The sequence below is a fragment of the Salvelinus alpinus genome, chromosome 5 (assembly GCF_045679555.1).
Source record: "Salvelinus alpinus chromosome 5, SLU_Salpinus.1, whole genome shotgun sequence".
Taxonomy (NCBI): Eukaryota; Metazoa; Chordata; class Actinopteri; order Salmoniformes; family Salmonidae; genus Salvelinus; species Salvelinus alpinus.
In genome coordinates, this window is record NC_092090.1 from 75,058,267 (window position 1) to 75,076,334 (window position 18,068).

The window sequence follows — 18,068 nt, forward strand, 5'->3', positions numbered from 1 at the left end:
CACATGCTGTCTCCATGTCCACAGGGGTAATTGTGACATGTTCTCCCTGTCCATAGGGGTAATTGTGACATGTTCTCTCTGTCCACAGGGGTAATTATGACATGTTCTCATGTCCACAGGGGTAATTGTGACATGTTCTCTCTGTCCACAGGGGTAATTGCGTAACTGATGACAAATAATAAGTAATAATAAGCTGCTGACAAATACAAGCCCTGACATTGATACGTTTCCTTAAGGTGCAGGTTATTCCTCATAAATACAGAGGAGCTGAGTTAATAAGCCTTTCTACAGTGTTTGTGTGCGTAATGTACAAAGATTCAAATACGCAGAAACATGCAGAAACAATGTTTGTGTTGAGTACGACTGTGTCCATCTGTCTGCAGTACACAGGCGGTGCGCATCATGGACGACCGCTTCCGCCACCCAGAGTGCTACACCTGTTCTACACCAGAGTGCGGTCTCAACCTGAAGATGCGAGGTCACTTCTGGGTGGGAGAGGAGATGTTCTGTGAGAAGCATGCCCGCGAGAATTACCAGGGCCTTGGCACTGCCCCCCGTGCCACCGTCTCACCTCGCCACTGAGGCTCAAAGCAATAGACCATGGGCTGGGGAACGAGAGTGGGAGGGCCAACACATCAGAGGTTGTGCCTTTTCTATAGCATTTAACTATTCTCTCCAGTTTTCTAATTCAGTTACTATGAGATTTGTATGGAACTTTTCTTTTCCCAGGCCCTCCCGGTTTAGCCCTTACAGCTGTACATTAGCGATAACAATACACCTATATTGGGCGGCAGGCAGCCTAGTGGTTAGAGCGTTGGACTAGTAACCGAAAGGTTGCAATCCCCGAGCTGACAAGGTAAAAAACTGTCGTTCTGTCCCTGAACAAGGCAGTTAACCCACTGTTCCTAGGCCGTCATTGAACATAAGAATTTGTTCTTAACTGACTTGCCTAGTTAAATAAAGGTAAAACAAATAGATATAATAAAGTAAATAAACATCTCATTCAGACAACTTAGTTGGCTACACTTGCCACATTTACACCAACTTATTACACAACAGAACTGGTATATGAATCAGATCAATGACAGACATTTTAATCCTTTAAACAGCTTTGAGACTCCTGCTGTCCCGTTCGGAGGAAGGGAAACAAACTCTTAATTTGAATTCCAAGGCATTTGAAAGACAGAAGACATACACATACAAAGGGAGAACTTTCATCTGTGTCAAAGTTTGTACTGTATTTGTGTGTGTGCTTGCGTGCATGTGTTTGTGGAATTCAACTTGAGCAAGAGTTTCGATCATTCCTTTTGAAGTGATGGTTTAAGTGCCTGCGTTGCTGCCATCTCCCCCTGCTATTGGGATCACTATTGAAAGGTTTCAGTGGATTCAGCTTTAGAATGTCAGGCCGAGACTGTTGTTTGCTTTTGCCTCGTGGTAGCACATCAGTTTAGTTGGAATTATGAAATGTGTATTTGCTTTATTGCTTTTTTTTTTTTTTTAATAAGGGAATATAAAGATGTGATATAAATAAAAACATTTTTGTGAATGTTTCTTTTATAGAACAATATATAGTACCGTATCACATGACGTCTGATGGCATGTGTATGCACAGGGCTGCATGACTTGTAGTACTATTTTAGTGTGAAGAGGTTTGCTGATGCTATTGCTGTATATTCTGTTTCTTCACAGCAGCACCCACAGAAAGACACAATGTCACACTTCATAATAACACATCAACATTTTGGAAAAATATGTAAGGGTAAAACTACATGTATCTTGGTTGACCTTTTGTACAGTTAGCTATGCTATGCAATTGTACCATCAACAGCTTATGTTGTTGAAAATGATGTCATGTAGGCTAAACCTTCCAGCTCCATGGACAATAAACACCATGTGGACCCCTTCTCCTCATCCTGTAGATCATTCTATAGATAATCCTATAGATGGGTACATCTGGCCTACTGGTCCCACCTCTGTCTCTCTACCAGGGAAATAATTGTGGACACAGTCAGGTTCATTTGTGCTATAACCTGGCTGTTTTGGGAGCAACATTCAGAATTTATAAAATGAGCTTGGAAGTAGGTCTTCTATTCTCTGTAAATTGGTGATGAGCAGATTTTTTCTGCATTATGTTTTGTAAGAATAAATTGTATCTTTGATGCTCTTGAAATTGGGTTTTGGGTTGAATTGGTCATTTTGTGTTACCTACAGCTCCTAAAATGGATCTCATGCTAGTAAGATTTCTTAAATATGTAATGCATGTAGACTCAAATATCCTTAGACCTTTTGCATGAACCATGTGGCCAAGTAATTGTGATTATATATAAAAAGTGATGCAAATCTAATGGAAACACACATATTACCTTTCCTCAAATAAAAAGGTACATCTCAGTGAATCAAAATAAAATATTAGCTTTTATAATCCCACACATAACTTGAAGGCAGTATGCTTTAAAGCACTCCTTTGGGCGCTGTGAACACAGAGACTGCTCAGTCTGTCATTTACAGAGATGCGGGAAGTAGTTCATTATCTGTACAAAACAGTTAATCTGATAATACTTGTTGAATATGTTTTACTGTTTTTTTTTAATACTTTGCAAATGCGACTTATTTCTATGTGAAAACTGAAATGGTCTATTCATTCCTTTTCAGTAGACGCTCTTATCCAGAGCAATTTACAATAGTGAGTGCATCCATTTTCACACTGGTCCCCTGTGGGAATCAAACCCGAGCACCATGCTCTACCAACTGAGCCACATCATCACAAAGCCCTTGATGTCTCACTGTACTCAGTTACTGTCTTGTGCATTGTTCTTCTTCATGGTGATGGAAAGTCTACAGGTACAAACCTAGATGACCAACCTATGAACAATACAGTAATGTACATTGAGTGGTTGGTAAGGATGGTCAATTAATACTGTGCAAAAAGTGGATGTTTTCCATGTTATTTGATTAAGAAAAATATTTTATTTGATATGGATGTTTTGTGTCTTTCCCATAACTTTGTACCTTTCGACGTTTGAGGACAGGGTTTTGTTCTGTCTGGATTCTATTAGAATGACATCACAGAGAAAGGGACAGGGCAACAACTCTTACATTTCCAACTATTGAATCCTGCAAGATATTATACTACCTTTTTTTGCCAAAGCAGAGATCATGAAATATAGTTTTTTCCGAGCTTCAGACATCTATATCGATCCGCTAATACTAGCGAAGGCCAAGTGCACTACTTTTGTGAATACTTTTTAATCTTTTTTTTAAATCTTTTTTTTCTTCTCATTTTTCAGACGGTGCTACAGCACCCTCAGCCTCTCTACTTCCCGCGACTATGGGGAAGTAGAGAGGCTGAGGTATCATTTATACTTAAGACTGTTTTTCACAGGTACTGCTGTTTTATCTTTCCTCCAGAAGGGGGCCACATTGTCACAGTTAAAGTTTTGCATTATACTGAGGCTGTCCGACATATCATCTTGATATGTATTGTACTGGGGTTTACAACACAGTATGGTGATTCTGTGTTGTAGGACTTATAAAAAAAACGCTTAAGTAAATAACTGTAAAAGAACAACAGATTCACAAAAATGTGTACAATCCAATACCTTCAAGTACTGTACGCTACTGTATTATACTTTTTGACTCATTATGTTTTGCACAATAACTTCAAGGCAGACAATGATGAGATGTCCACCATAAAGTTATTTAATAGATAGTGGTTATAAAGACATTTTAGTATTAATATGTATTGTTTTTAGCAACTGGAATAATCCCACAGATTCAGTGGTCTAGGTTGAGGATATATGGGTGTGGTTCCTGTGGGTTTGGCATGGAAGTCAGCCATCAGCAGCTTCCATGCTGTTATTAAATCCACCATTAGATGTCATAGCTTCCTCAAGAAAGGAACAACATCAGACCTCATGATGATACAGTACAGCAGTAGTCTAGTAGTTTGTATTTAGTATTACACTGTAATGGTTCCAACACTATTGGAGTTTTTCCACCACTGTTAGTAATGCTAAGATGATTTCTACCTTATTTTCTTGAAGATACTGTATCTAGTAAACTTGTTTCGTTACGGCTATAGAAACCTGTGATTGTATTAGCCACTTTGAAGACGACAGTGCTCGTTATACTGGTGTGTAATGTGAGGTTGGGAAGAGCCAGCGGAAATGCCCAAGAGGGATCATCACATTCCTACTCCATCCTGACGTCACTTCCACCCAACCTCTTTCAACACTGAATCTCACTCTTCTCTCCTCAGATCTTCAGCTTCTCAGCTGGTCCCTCCACCTTTCCTTCCTTCCGTTCCCCCTCTTACCATATTCCACCTGGAATGGAGTCCAGATGTGGAACGGAGAGAGGGAGAGATTGCAATGGGGGAGGAGGAGGGGGGGGGGGGTATGCAGAGAATCTTGGAACGACATTAAAGTTTGTCTGGATGCCATTAAGTACAATTTGATGTTATGTGCCGTTTGGGACGTGAAACTGTGCTCTCCAGATGAGAGAGATTTGGGGTCTGGTGAGCGGGAGTTGGAGGGGGTGTTGTTCTTGAAGCCTTATTTAACGGCTTGGATAAATAGTCCTCTGTTTCATCGCTGAGCAGGCACCTATCCACTCTTTCTGGTTTCCTTAAGAAATCATGCTGTCTCTCTGAGCCTGCTCCAGTGTACAGTATCACATACAGAAACAACAAACCGGGGGTCTGCAGGGTGGGTCAGAGCACACTGCACCATTGTACGACCGGGCATGCTAGCATGACTTGAGGTGCCTGCCTTTTGGATATGTCTGTGAATACATGTCACCCCCAACTGCACCAAGACCCCTTTCAAATACTCTCCTGGTTCACCTTTTCATATTTCAAAATGCACTCCAGATTTGAAACTCTACAGTTTCATTCCTCCCCTGCCTCTCATACTGTATATCAGCAAGTATTTTTAAACAAATGTGTAGAGGGCAGCACTGTTGGGATTTTTTAAAGACAAAGACAGACTTGTTGAAATGGACGCCTGCTGAAAGTTGAATGTTTTTTTTGGAGTGTTCAAAATTGCTTTAGGATACAAAAAGTCTTACCAGGCTGTATCTCATTTTATTCTTTGCTCTCAGCAAAACATCATTTTAGAGTTGGAGGAATTGTAATGGCATTGCCATGGAATCTTGATTTCAACCCATCCGGATCAATAACCATCACAACCCGATATAGTCTACCTTGAAAGCAACTGCAAAACGTACATGTATCTGTAACTTTTAAGCTATACTTCTTTCACCCACATAAAAATGATGCATCTTTTTTTAGATAGGTGATCACTGTGGTTGCCCTTACAATCATTTGGATAACGAACTAAAGCAGACACTTTCATTAGTGATGGGCATAAGCATTAGTTGGGGTCATAATGCTATGAAAACAGTACCATAAACTAAATCACAACTGCTCACTGGAAGTAAAAGGGACCATCTATTTCAATGACCAGTAGTGTAGTAAGTACTACAGCTTGATCGCTGCCTTTCTTTTCTTATTTTTTTGTTGTTTAAAGCATACGGTGACTCATGGATAAGGCCCCATAATATTGCTTGCTATAGCAACAGGCAATTGGCAGTAGCAGTAGTGTCATTAACCTGTAAAACTCTCTAAACACAATGCTATAGTATTCACTAGGAATATGTTTGCAATAAAAGCAATGTTCACTCAACATGTTATTTCAGTTGCAAATATCCTGTCATGTATAGACCTACAGTGGCAAGAAAAAGTATGTGAACCCTTTGGAATTACCTGGATTTCTGCATAAATTGGTAATACAATTTGATCTGATCTTCATCTAAGTCACAACAATAGACAAACACAGTGTGCTTAAACTAATAACACACAAATTATTGTATTCTTCTTGTCTATATTGAATACATCATTTAAACATTCACAGTATACGTTGGAAAAAGTATGTGAACCCCTAGGTTAATGACTTCTCCAAAAGCTAATTGGAGTCAGGAGTCAGCTAACCTGGAGTCCAATCAATGAGATGAGATTAGAGATGTTGGTTAGAGCTGTCTAGCCCTATAAAAAACAGTCGCACAATTTGAGTTTGCTATTCACAAGAAGTATTGCCTGATGTGAACCATGCCTCAAACAAAAGAGATCTCAGAAGACTTAAGATTAAGGATTGTTGACTTGCATAAAGCTGGAAAGGGTTACAAAAGTATCTCTAAAAGCCTTGATGTTCATCAGTCCATGGTAAGACAAATTGTCTATAAATGGAGAAAGTTCAGCACTGTTGCTACTCTCCCTAGGAGTGGCCGTCCTGCAAAAAATGACTGCAAGAGCACAGCGCAGAATGCTCAATGAGGTTAAGAAGAATCCTAGAGTGTGAGCTAGACTTACAGAAATCTCTGGAACATGTTAACATCTCTGTTGACGAGTCTACGATACGTAAAACACTAAACAAGAATGGTGTTCATGGGAGGACACCACAGAAGAAGCCATTGCTGTCCAAGAAAAACATTGCTGCACGTCTGAAGTTTGCAGAAGTGCAGCTGGATTTTCCATAGTGCTACTGGCAAAATATTCTGTGGACAGATGAAACTACAATTGAGTTGTTGTTTGGAAGGAATACACAACACTATGTGTGGAGAAAAAAAAGGCACACCAACATCAAAAACTTATCCCAACTGTAAAGTATGGTGGAGGGAGCATCATGGTTTGGGGCTGCTTTGCTGCCTCAGGACATGGACAGCTTACTCTCATCGATGGAAAAATGAATTCCCAAGTTTATCAAAACATTTTGCAGGAGAGGCTGTCTGTCAATTGAAGCTCAACAGAAGTTGAGTGATGCAACAGGACAACGACCCAAAACACAGAAGTAAATCAACCACAGAATGGCTTCAACAGAAGAAAATACGCCTTCTGGAGTGGCCCAGTCAGACTCCTGACCTCAACCCAAATGAGATGCTGTGGCATGACCTCAAGAGAGCGGTTCACACCAGACATCCCAAGAATATTGCTTAGCTGAAACAATTTTGTAAAGAGGAATGGTCCAAAATTATTCCTGACCGTTGTGCAGGTCTGATCCGCAACTACAGAAAATGTTTGGTTGAGGTTATTGCTGCCAAAGGAGGGTCAAGAGTTCACATCCAAGAGTTCACATACATTTTCCACCCTGCACTGTGAATGTTTACACGGTGTGTTCAATAAAGACATGAACATGTGTAATTGTTTGTGTGTTATTAGTTTAAACAGATTGTGTTTGTCTATTGTTGTGACTTAGATGAAGATCAGATCAAATTGTATGACCAATTTATGCAGAAATCCAGGTAATTCCAAAGGGTTCACATACTTTTTCTTGCCACTGTAACAGGCCAACTTAGCTGACCCATCGAGAAAAGCTGATTCAAGCTCCTCAAGCTGTGACCTTAGCTTCTAACATGATAGCTTCAGCCCTCATAACATTATGGCCTCACTACATTCTTCCTAAAGCTGGGAGGAGTTGATTTATGTGAATCTGATCTCTCCTGATGGGCAAAAGCAAAAGTTCAGAAAACCCTCTTGTAATGTAAGAAAAATGTCAAAATCATCTATTAACAAGGAACATTTAGAGGTTCACTGACTTTCTTTTGCTCTCATAACCCATGTGCTCATTGAAGCAAAGACCTTCTCCAGTCTTCTATAACCCTGGTCACACCCAAGATCTTGGGTGGATTGAAGTCCATGGGAAACTTGCAAATGAGCACTAGTGCCCAAAGATTGGTAAGGGGAAGATACATATGAATGGCCACCTTCTTCTTACCGCATGTGTTGAAATCCAGCAGCAAGGCAAATCCCTGGATGTTGGCTTGTATAAATACTACATCTACCTGCAAAAATATTACAGCAACAGGGGATCATGCATAATCAAATGCATTGTTATCAAAAGAGTGTAGTCAGTCAGAGAGTCACTTGTACATCTGGGGTCGTTTGCAAGTTTTTGATATCTATTCATCACCTGATAACCAATACTGTAGATCTACTTTTAAAGACAAGTATTGCATTTCTGCTGTACTTCAGAGCAAGCTACACTGCAGGATATGGTAATTAATGAAGTATTTGATTTGTGACTACTGTATTAATGAAATATAAATTGTCATTGTTAATTAAAAAACGTTTGGTTATGACTATTGATGCCATATTGATATTACAGTTGAACTCTTCTTTACAAATGTCAATTTATGGTACATGAACATGTATTATGCGCAGCATCATTTCATGTCGTTGGTAGGCCTTCATATGTTTAAAAATGTCAGATGTGCACAGTGCACCCCCTTCATTTGCAGATCTACTTTCAGACAGACTGTAGTCTTGCTACCATAAACATTAAGGCTGGCTACCGGTGATACAAAATAATTGAGAGCAGACAAGTTAAACTTTCAAAGCGGGATCTGCGCTAGGACCCCGCGTATCAGCGCGTAGCAGGCGACGGAATGCGCGCACTGGGGTAGTAACTGAATTTCAGTGTGACAGAGTGGCAAGCAGAACCGCTAGATTTTGGGAATACAGAGGATCCGATCAGAACCCGTTCTATCGTCTTCCAAATTAACTCAGTTACTTTCAGACAAAGTTTAATTTAAGTTGACACCCGAAGAAATCTTCAGAACATCGTGCCAAACTTATTTCTAAATCTATGAATTAAACTTAAACGGTGGAGGGTATCAGATCTTATTCAATTCAGTATGGAATTTGATTAAAATCACTGAAGTTTGGATATAGGTGGTTTGGACAGATAATGGTAACCAAATTCTATTTGTGACAATCAAATCCAGTGTTGACGCGTTGAAGTGTGTATCAAGGAGATACCATGTGACGGAAAATTGGACAAATACTTAATCTTCATCTCGAATCTTCACATTTCAAGTAGAGTTTTAGTTCAGGACAACTGAACGGGGTGAGCTTTACTGGTATTTTCTTAAAGATGAAAGCCACATAGGACTATGCGCGCACGAAGTTGCCATGACATAATGGGAAGCTAGAATATTGGGAGTACCAAATACTGGGAATGCCTTATTACTAGTAAGTTTCTAACATCTTTGAATTTGAATTTAAACGGAAATTGGCAATTTGTCACACATTTGTAAACAAAAAAAAGCACCAAAAAAACTGTTTTCTTCCTGTCATCGCCCCAGGCACCTTCGTGGTGGAGAAATGGGATGACAGGGGGCAGCTGAGGTGAGACTGATAAGGACAATGATTGTGCCCGGCGTTGGCATCCCGCTCCCGGAGCGTCTGTTGCTGATGTTGGTCCTGCTGTCTGTCTCTGAGTCGAGGCTCACTCAAGCTTGCCCTGGGCTCATCACTAGTGGCTGCAGCTGTACAGATGAACGCTCCAAAGCCCACTCCACTCAAACTGTTCGGAAAAGAGTCAGCTGCGGTAACGAAGAACTTTCTGAAACTCCAGAATCCGGCCTGCTACCGAACCAGACCGTTACATTGTAAGTCATACATGCTTATTTTTTTCCCGCTTAAAACTGCGAATTTAAAATAAAAATGTATTTGATTCAAACTTTGAAGGAGGAGATGGGGTCTGGGCATCATGAGTGCCCAAACCAAAATTCCAAACACTGTAGAATGATGTATCACTAGTATGATGTAGATATTATATAAAATAATGTTGATAGGGCTACATGTTCATCATTAAGAAACTCTGTTGGGCTTTATTATAGCCCAGAACTGAGTAAGAGAAAAAACATTTGAATAAATAATTCTAGAGGATGATAGAACGGGCAAAGTGCCAACGTGTAAATGGATTATGGGAAATCTACATCTTAGAGGATAGTTGAAGTTGTGGCAAATGTTGGTATCATATTCATCTTAACAGTGTTATACACTGACTATAACTGAATATACACATGAGAAAATACATTATAACCTAGTGTTCACATGCTATGGTAGTATGGTAGCTATGGTAGCAACACTGTTAGTAGTTGCTGGACCCTTGACTTTATGAACATTTGAACACTTTATGCATGGCATATGCTGATAAACCCTCCAAACCTGACCTTGCAGTCTCAGTTATGATGGTATTTAATGACTGCCTGAGGTAATGGACATGGTTTTGGCCCAAAAAGACCAGAAGTTTACAGCGGCATAGTAACAGACCACATGAGCTGAAAACTCAAGTCCAATGTCAGTTGTGTCTCTGAAAAGCACAATGTAGGAAGTCTGGTCTGGTCTGGACTGGTGTGGATCCTGACGGAAGACTTTGTGAAGTAAAGCCATCATCTGGCCCTGCCCTTTTGTCACAACTCTGTCACTTTAAATCTGCTTCTGACGCAAGGAAACACACTGGGGTTCAGTTCCCTCCTCCCTCCTCGCTCCCCACACCCACCCCACAATCCAGCTGACTTGGCCTTGCTAAACTAGAATAAACAGAAACACATTTCTTCTCTTTTTATCCTCCCTCTCTGTGCTTTAATGGCGGCTTGGCTCCTTCCTTTAATACCATAACATCCCAGCAATCTCAGACAGCCGCCTCACAATCGCCTTCTGTTCAGAAAGGAAGGCTGACTGACAGACCGTTGTCCAGCCGACCGGCCCATGGTGAGACCTCACACTGCTGTCTGACACTTCAATCATCCTGTATCACTGTTAGTCTGATAGACTATTCATGTATGACATACAATCTGAATTGTTATGATTGATGTGTCTATTCACCAACAAGGGTGGATTTACATTAGTAAAATATGTCTAGTGAGATCTATCTCGCTTCAACATCAGATTTGCAACTTTTCACTTTACACTAGCCTTGGATGTGGTGTGGCCATAGCCAGATTCCTGCTTCAGACGTCCACATACAGTGGCTTCGGAAAGTATTCAGACCCCTTGCCTTTATCCAAATGTTGTTATGTTACAGCCTTTTTCTAAAATGGATTAAATAAATAAAAACCTCACACAATACCCCATAATGACAAAACAGAAACAGGTTTTTAGACATTTTTGCAAATGGATTAAAAATAAAAAACAGAAATACCTTATTTACATAAGTATTCAGACCCTTTGCTATGAGACTCAAAATTGAGCTCAGGTGCATCCTGTTTACATTGATCATCCTTGAGATGTTTCTACAACTTGATTGGAGTCCACCTGTGGTCAATTCTATTGATTGGACATGATTTGGAAAGTCACAAACATGTCCATGTAAGGTCCCACAGTTGACAGTGCAAGTCAGAGCAAAAACGAAAAAATAAATACAAATAAAATAAAACCCATGAGGTCGAAGGAATTGTCTATAGAGCTCTGAGACAGGATTGTGTCGAGGCACAGATCTGGGGAAGGGTACCAAAAAATGTCTGCAGCATTGAAGGTCCCCAAGAATACAGTGGCCTCCATCATTCTTAAATGGAAGAAGTTTGGAACCACCAAGACTCTTCCTAGAGCTGGCCGCCCGTCCAAACTGAGCAATCAGGGGAGAAGGGCCTTGGTCAGGGAGGTGACCGATAACTGAATGGTCATGCCGACAGAGCTCTAAAGTTCCTCTGTGAAGATGGGAGAACCTTCCAGAAGGACAACCATCTCTGCAGCACTCCACCAATCGGGCCTTTATGGTAGAGTGGCTAGACGGAAGCCACTCCTCAGTAAAAGGCACATGACAGCCTGCTTGGAGTTTGCCAAAAGGCACCTAAATACTCTCAGACCACGAGAAACAAGATTCTCTGGTCTGATGAAACCAAGATTGAGCTCTTTGGCCTGAATGCCAAGCGTCATGTTTGGAGGAAACCTAGCACCATCCCCACGGTGAAGCATGGTGGTGGCAGCATCATGCTGTGGGGATGGTTTTCAACAGCAGGGACTGGGAAACTAGTCAGGATCAAGGCAAAGATGAACGGAGCAAAGTACAGAGACATACTTAATGAAAACCTGCTCCAGAGCGCTCAGGACCTCAGACTGGGGCGATGTTTCACCTTCCAACAGGACAACAACCCTAAGCACACAGCCAAGACAACGCAGGAGTATCTTTGGGACAAGTCTCTGAATGTCCTTGAGTGGCCAAGCCAAAGCCTGGACTTGAACCTGAACCCTCTCTGGAGAGACCTGAAAATAGCTGTGCAGCAATGCTCCCCATCCAACCTGACAAAGCTTGAGAGACTCTACAGAGAAGAATGGGAGAAACTCCCTGAATACAGGTGTGCCCAGCTGGGTACAACTGTATTTCAGGAGTTTCTCCCATTCTTCAACAAAATACTGAGTAAAGGGTCTGAATACTTATGTAAATGTTTCATTTCCGTAAAAATGTTTTTTTAAAATTAGCAAACATTTCTAAAAACCTGTTTTTGTTTTTTCATTATGGGGTATTGTGTATAGATTGATGAGGAAAATAACTATTTAATACATTTTAGAATAAGGCTGTAACCTAACAAAATTTGGAAAAAGTTCTGAATACTTTACAAAGGCACTGTACATAGGTTTGGGTTGCTCCTAGCAGAACTAGGCGAAGGGACCATCTGTGCTCTCATACTCCCTCAGGGATGGTTAGAAATGTACAGAATGGGGCCCTGGAGGAAAATGGGGGAGGGTCATGCTTTTTCAATTTCAGTCAGGGAGAGGGTTTAGTCTTTTTTTACATCTAGTCCAGTGGAGGGTCATGCTTTTTCAATTTCAGTCAGGGAGAGGGTTTAGTCTTTTTTTACATCTAGTCCAGTGGAGGGTCATGCTTTTTCAATTTCAGTCAGGGAGAGGGTTTAGTCTTTTTTTACATCTAGTCCAGTGGAGGGTCATGTAATGTCATTTGTAATTCATGAAATTCTTATATTTCTCAGTGTTTTAGAATTTGTTTCTTATTAGTCTATATATACAATATATCGATGTGTGCCCAATGCCACCCCTCATCTCTGATTCTCCGCTAGGCGCGCAAAATCAAGTGTGTGTATTGGCTAATTAGTGTGGTCTAAATCAAATTATTCATAACAATTTCTATCTATCTGCGTGCCATTTATGATTTTCATATGCACATTTTCATGGAACAGTTTCATTACAATAATAACGTTTTCATTTCTCAAAATCATTGTCACGTGGTTAATCATAAAAATATGAATTTAAATGATGAAAATCTACAAGTTTGAAATTCAGCTAATGTGACCATCAGCCTCTGCCATATGTACACATTGATACACCATGAGCCATTGGCAGCTAAAGAAATGAGCGCATGGAACTCAGAGATTGTCTATAGGCCAAGGCAGCAGTAATCCTATAACTTAAGCACACAGCCAAGACGATCGCATTCATCTTTCTACTCCGCCTGTCTGCCTCCCTTTCTATCTGTCTTGACTAGCTATTGCTAGTGAAGTGCAATTTTTTAAATCAAATCAATCAACTGGGTCCAGCCCAAAGCTGTTGCTAGCGAACTTGCAACATTGTATCAACTAGCCTGTTCTGGGCTCTCAAAAGATTCCCGTGCACACTGCTGTGAGAAATGTTTAACTATTTTATCACGTTTCCACTAGATATATGGGATCACCAGAGCATTGCATTTTGCTCTTTCACACCAAGGATTGTGATTATCAAGGGGGAGAGTGTTGGAAAGATTTTTCAAATAGGCTACTGTGAGGAACTATTATCATTAGCAATGGATGTAAAAAAAAATATATACAGTTGAAGTCGGTTTACACCTTAGCCAAATATATTTAAACTCAGTTTTTCACAATTCCTGACATTTAATCCGAAGTAAAAATTCCCTGTCTTAGGTCAGTTAGGATCACCACTTTATTTTAAGAATGTGAAATATCAGAATAATAGTAGAGAGAATGATTTATTTAATATTTTATTTCTTTCATCACATTCCCAGTGGGTTAGAAGTTTACATACACTCAATAAGTATATGGTAGCGTTTCCTTTAAATTGTTTAACTTGGGTCAAACATTTTGGGTAGCCTTCCACAAGCTTCCCACAATACGTTGGGTGAATTTTGGCACCTTCCTCCTGACAGAGCTGGTGTAACTGAGTCAGATTTGTAGGCCTCCTTGCTCGCACATGCTTTTTCAGTTCTGCCCACAAATTTTCTATAGGACTGAGGTCAGAGCTTTGTGATGGTCACTCCAATACCTTGACTTTGTTGTCCTTAAGCCATTTTGCCACAACTTTCGAAGTATGCTTGGGGTCATTGTCCATTTGGAAGACCCATTTGCGACCAAGCTTTAACTTCCTGACTGATGTCTTGAGATGTTGCTTCAATATATCCACATAATTTTCCATCCTCATGATGCCATCTATTTTGTGAAGTGCACCAGTCCCTCCTGCAGCAAAGCACCCCCACAACGTGATGCTGCCACCCCCGTGCTTCACGGTTGGGATGGTGTTCTTCGGCTTGCAAGCATCCCCCTTTTTCCTCCAAACATAACGATGATCATTATGGCCAAACAGTTCTATTTTTGTTTCATCAGACCAGAGAACATTTCTCCAAAAAGTACAATATTTGTCCTCATGTGCAGTTGCAAACCGTAGTCTGACTTTTTTTTATGGCTGTTTTGGAGCAGGGGTTTCTTCCTTGCTGAGCAGCCTTTCAGGTTATGTTGATATAGGACTCATTTTACTGTGGATATAGATACTTTTGTACTGGTTTCCTCCAACATCTTCACAAGGTCCTTTGCTGTTGTTCTGGGATTGATTTGCACTTTTCGCACCAAAGTACGTTCATCTCTAGGAGACAGAACGCGTCTCCTTCCTGAGCGGTATGACGGCTGCGTGGTCCCATGGTGTCTATACTTGCGTACTATTGTTTGTACAGATGAACGTGGTAGGCGTTTGGAAATTGCTGGATGAACCAGACTTGTAGAGGTCTACAATTTTTTCTTGGCTGGTATCTTTTGATTTTCCCATGATGTCAAGCAAAGAGGCACTGAGTTTGAAGGTAGGCCTTGAAATACATCCACAGATACACCTCCAATTGACTCAAATTATGTAAATTAGCCTATAAGAAGTTTCTAAAGCCATGACATCATTTTCTGGAATTTTCCAAGCTGGTTAAAGCCACAGTCAACTTAGTGCATGTTAACTTCTGACCCACTGGAATTGTGATACAGTGAATTATAAGTGAAATAATCTGTCTGTAAACAATTGTTGGGAAAATTACTTGTGTCATGCACACAGTAGATGTCCTAACCGACTTGCCAAAACTATAGTTTGTTAACAAGAAATTTGTGGAGTGGTTGAAAAACGAGTTTTCATGATTCCAACCTAAGTGTATGTAAAGTTCCGACATCAACTGTATGACTTTAATGATTTACTGTGTGAGGTGAAGAAAAAATGACTGAGAAGCTCAGCTTATTAGTGGTGGATGTGGTGAGTTGAGACAATCAGAAATCAGACCTCCTCAAAGGGGCACGTGCCTACATTTGCATGCAGCAGGCCAGGTACATCAATGCATGCTCAAGTGCTCACTCCGTCAACATTAACAGGACAGAGAAACCAGATACATGCTCATTGCTCACATAGAGCGCTCCAAACAAAATAATAATAATGATAATTTTTTAAATCGTAGGCCTAAATGATGGTATGAAATAAACAAAAACGTGTTTCTCACAGGTGTAGCAGGTTGTGAACTCTGCAAACAACTTTTCCACTCTGAGAATGAGAACTGTAAAATACTGTAGGCCTAGTTAATACATGCTTTAACTGAAATGAATGTACCAAATGACAGGGAGTAACGGTACATGTACTACTGGTGGCATATATAATGGGGAATTGATCAAATATAAACAAACAAAGGGCAAACAGTTCACACAATGAAACAATGAATGCGCAAGAACTGTCGAAAGACAGCTAAGCACATTCTGGAGAGCTGAGATCATTCTGGATTGAAACATGTCTATATCTTACCTACACACATCTTCTTGTCTCAACTTTTTAAATTATACCCAAGACACATTATCTTCACATATATTTTAGATGATTTTCTCTGACAGCCGCAACTCAATAATCACCTAGGCTGTTTGCCATGCACGCTGCCCAAATTGTGGGCTCCCCAACTAGGCATAGTGCTACATGCTTGTGATTTGAAACAATCCACAGCAATTTTTTTAAAGGACCTAGTGATCCTCTGTGGCTAAGTCATGCTCTCTGGAGAAGTATTTTTAATTATTTTATTTAAATTTACTAGGGGAAACTAAGTTTGGAGTTATGTTTATAAGAACATGTACTTCCATCCCGAGTCTTTTGCGCTGCTGGGATGGTGTAAATAAAATTGGGCTGCATTACACACTGTCATGGGTATTCCAAGAAGATCAACTTTGATGTCTTGCTATAATTGATTTGAATAAAAACAATATGTTTCTTGCCCATGATGTATTTATCAGAGTTATTGACCTCACAATATGCCAGATTCGAGTAATTTATCTAGGCTGTGTTTACACAGGCAGCCCAATTCTGATCTCTCTCCACTAATTGGTCTTTTGACCAAATAGATAGGATTATTTACCAATAATTAGGCAAAATATCAGAAATTGGGATGCCTGTCTAAACGCAGCTATTGTGGTGCTGAAAATGGAAGCGGCAGCAATCATTAGGAATTGGACAGCTCATGGTGCTGAAAGTAGGCAAATTTGAGTAGGCATAATTAATTTCAACCGTCTTCATTTTCATTTGACTTTACAAACACCAAGAGGGCTTTGTGTTGGAGGGTACTTCTTCATATTTAAGAAATAAGAGGTAGGCCTACGTGTTTGACAGATTAAATTAGGCTATAGGTTGGTATCCATAGATTTGTCGGCCAATTCCTTTACCCACCATGCACTCTTTAATAGCCTACTGTACCTCTGTGTCAGTGAAGGGCTGTTAAAACCACGACTCAAATTGAGGGGGTATGAGAGGGTATGCCATAGGCCTACCTTTTATTAAAGAACATTGGTAGAAGCATTGGCCTACCCATTGTTAGCTAAAGATTTTGAAGAAAATAAAACAGATCAAATTATATAAAGTCATCTATAGAAGCGCTTTGGGTCTGCGATGCTTTATGCTAGAAACAAGCTGTAAAATACCCGGGAAAGATGTGACTCCGATGCATATGGGGATATCGTTGTTTAGTTTCTTTGACATTCAGAAGCTGAGCTACAGCTTCTATAGCCGAGGAGCCAAAAATGTACTTTGCTTGGGAATCTCATTCTGTCACTGTCAATTGATTAAGCTGTTCGCTTTCTGTACAATAGAAGATGATCAAACCCAGAAAGCTTTTAGGGAAACACTTGTGACCTTCTCTCGTTGGGTTAAGCCACGGAACAAGAGTAGCTAGCAGTTAAAGCTTACATTTTTCTGTGTTGGTAGGCCTACTCTGTCTGGGATGGAAATTAATTATTTGCTAACAGGGAGAGTTTCATTGCAAACAAGACACAGTGTTTTGGTACTGGAGAGATATGATAAGATGAACGCATATGCCTGTCTCTCTGTTAATTCTTTGCCTATAATTTCAGTAATTTCTGTGGTATTCTGCTAAGGTCTCCAGACATATAAAATTACGTAGAATTGCATGAAATGTTTATAAAAGGAAAATATGTTGATAGATTCAGTGCTTTGACTATAAAGGAGATTTTTCCATCATTACTCTTGTCCATGGTGGTCTACGAACCCACATGGTGGCCCGCAGCCCTGTGCGCTATCAAAATGTTGTCATGTAATGCTTACAGGAGGAAGAAGTGATATAAAACACAAAATATTCATTAATATACTGTAATGTGTAAACACTTTACCAAGTAGCCAACCTGCTGGCACCAAACCCTTGTAATTACAGTAAAATACTGTGAAACGCGATAGGTAGCCTAGCGGTAGGTAGCCTGGCGGTAGGTAGCCTAGCGGTAGGTAGCCTAGTGGTTAAGAGCGTTGGGAGAGTAATTGAAAGGTCATGGTTAGAATCCCCTAGCCAACTAGGTGAAAAATCTGTCAATGTGCCCCTGATTCCAAGATGGCGTAGCAGTCAGACATTTGTTTTGTCTTGTCTTGTCCTGTCCCGTGTATATATCGTTTTCTTCGTATATATTTCGTATATATTTTTTATATTTTTTAATCTCAATTTCCATCTACAGACTGAACATACTCTCCTGCATCCCGCCTCACCCAATATGGTATGGATCTG

The 18,068-nt window shown here is 40.3% G+C and overlaps 2 protein-coding genes across 7 annotated transcripts in view; both read left to right on the forward strand.

Annotated features, from left to right (window-relative positions):
- The window catches only part of LOC139576787 (PDZ and LIM domain protein 2-like), a 54,565-nt gene extending 52,391 nt beyond the window's left edge, over positions 1–2,174 (forward strand). For all 6 annotated transcript variants that reach the window (XM_071403247.1, XM_071403252.1, XM_071403249.1 and 3 more), the window contains one exon: positions 384–2,174. In XM_071403247.1, the coding sequence (XP_071259348.1) occupies positions 384–582 (199 nt within the window). In that variant the 3' untranslated portion in view covers positions 583–2,174. The remainder of the gene's footprint in view (positions 1–383) is intronic.
- Positions 2,175–8,462: 6,288 nt separating this feature from the next.
- The window catches only part of LOC139576809 (adhesion G protein-coupled receptor A2-like), a 64,642-nt gene continuing 55,036 nt past the window's right edge, over positions 8,463–18,068 (forward strand). Inside the window, exons 1-2 of the mRNA XM_071403305.1 lie at positions 8,463–9,025; positions 9,139–9,444. Of these exons, the coding sequence (XP_071259406.1) occupies positions 9,200–9,444 (245 nt within the window). The 5' untranslated portion in view covers positions 8,463–9,025; positions 9,139–9,199. The remainder of the gene's footprint in view (positions 9,026–9,138; positions 9,445–18,068) is intronic.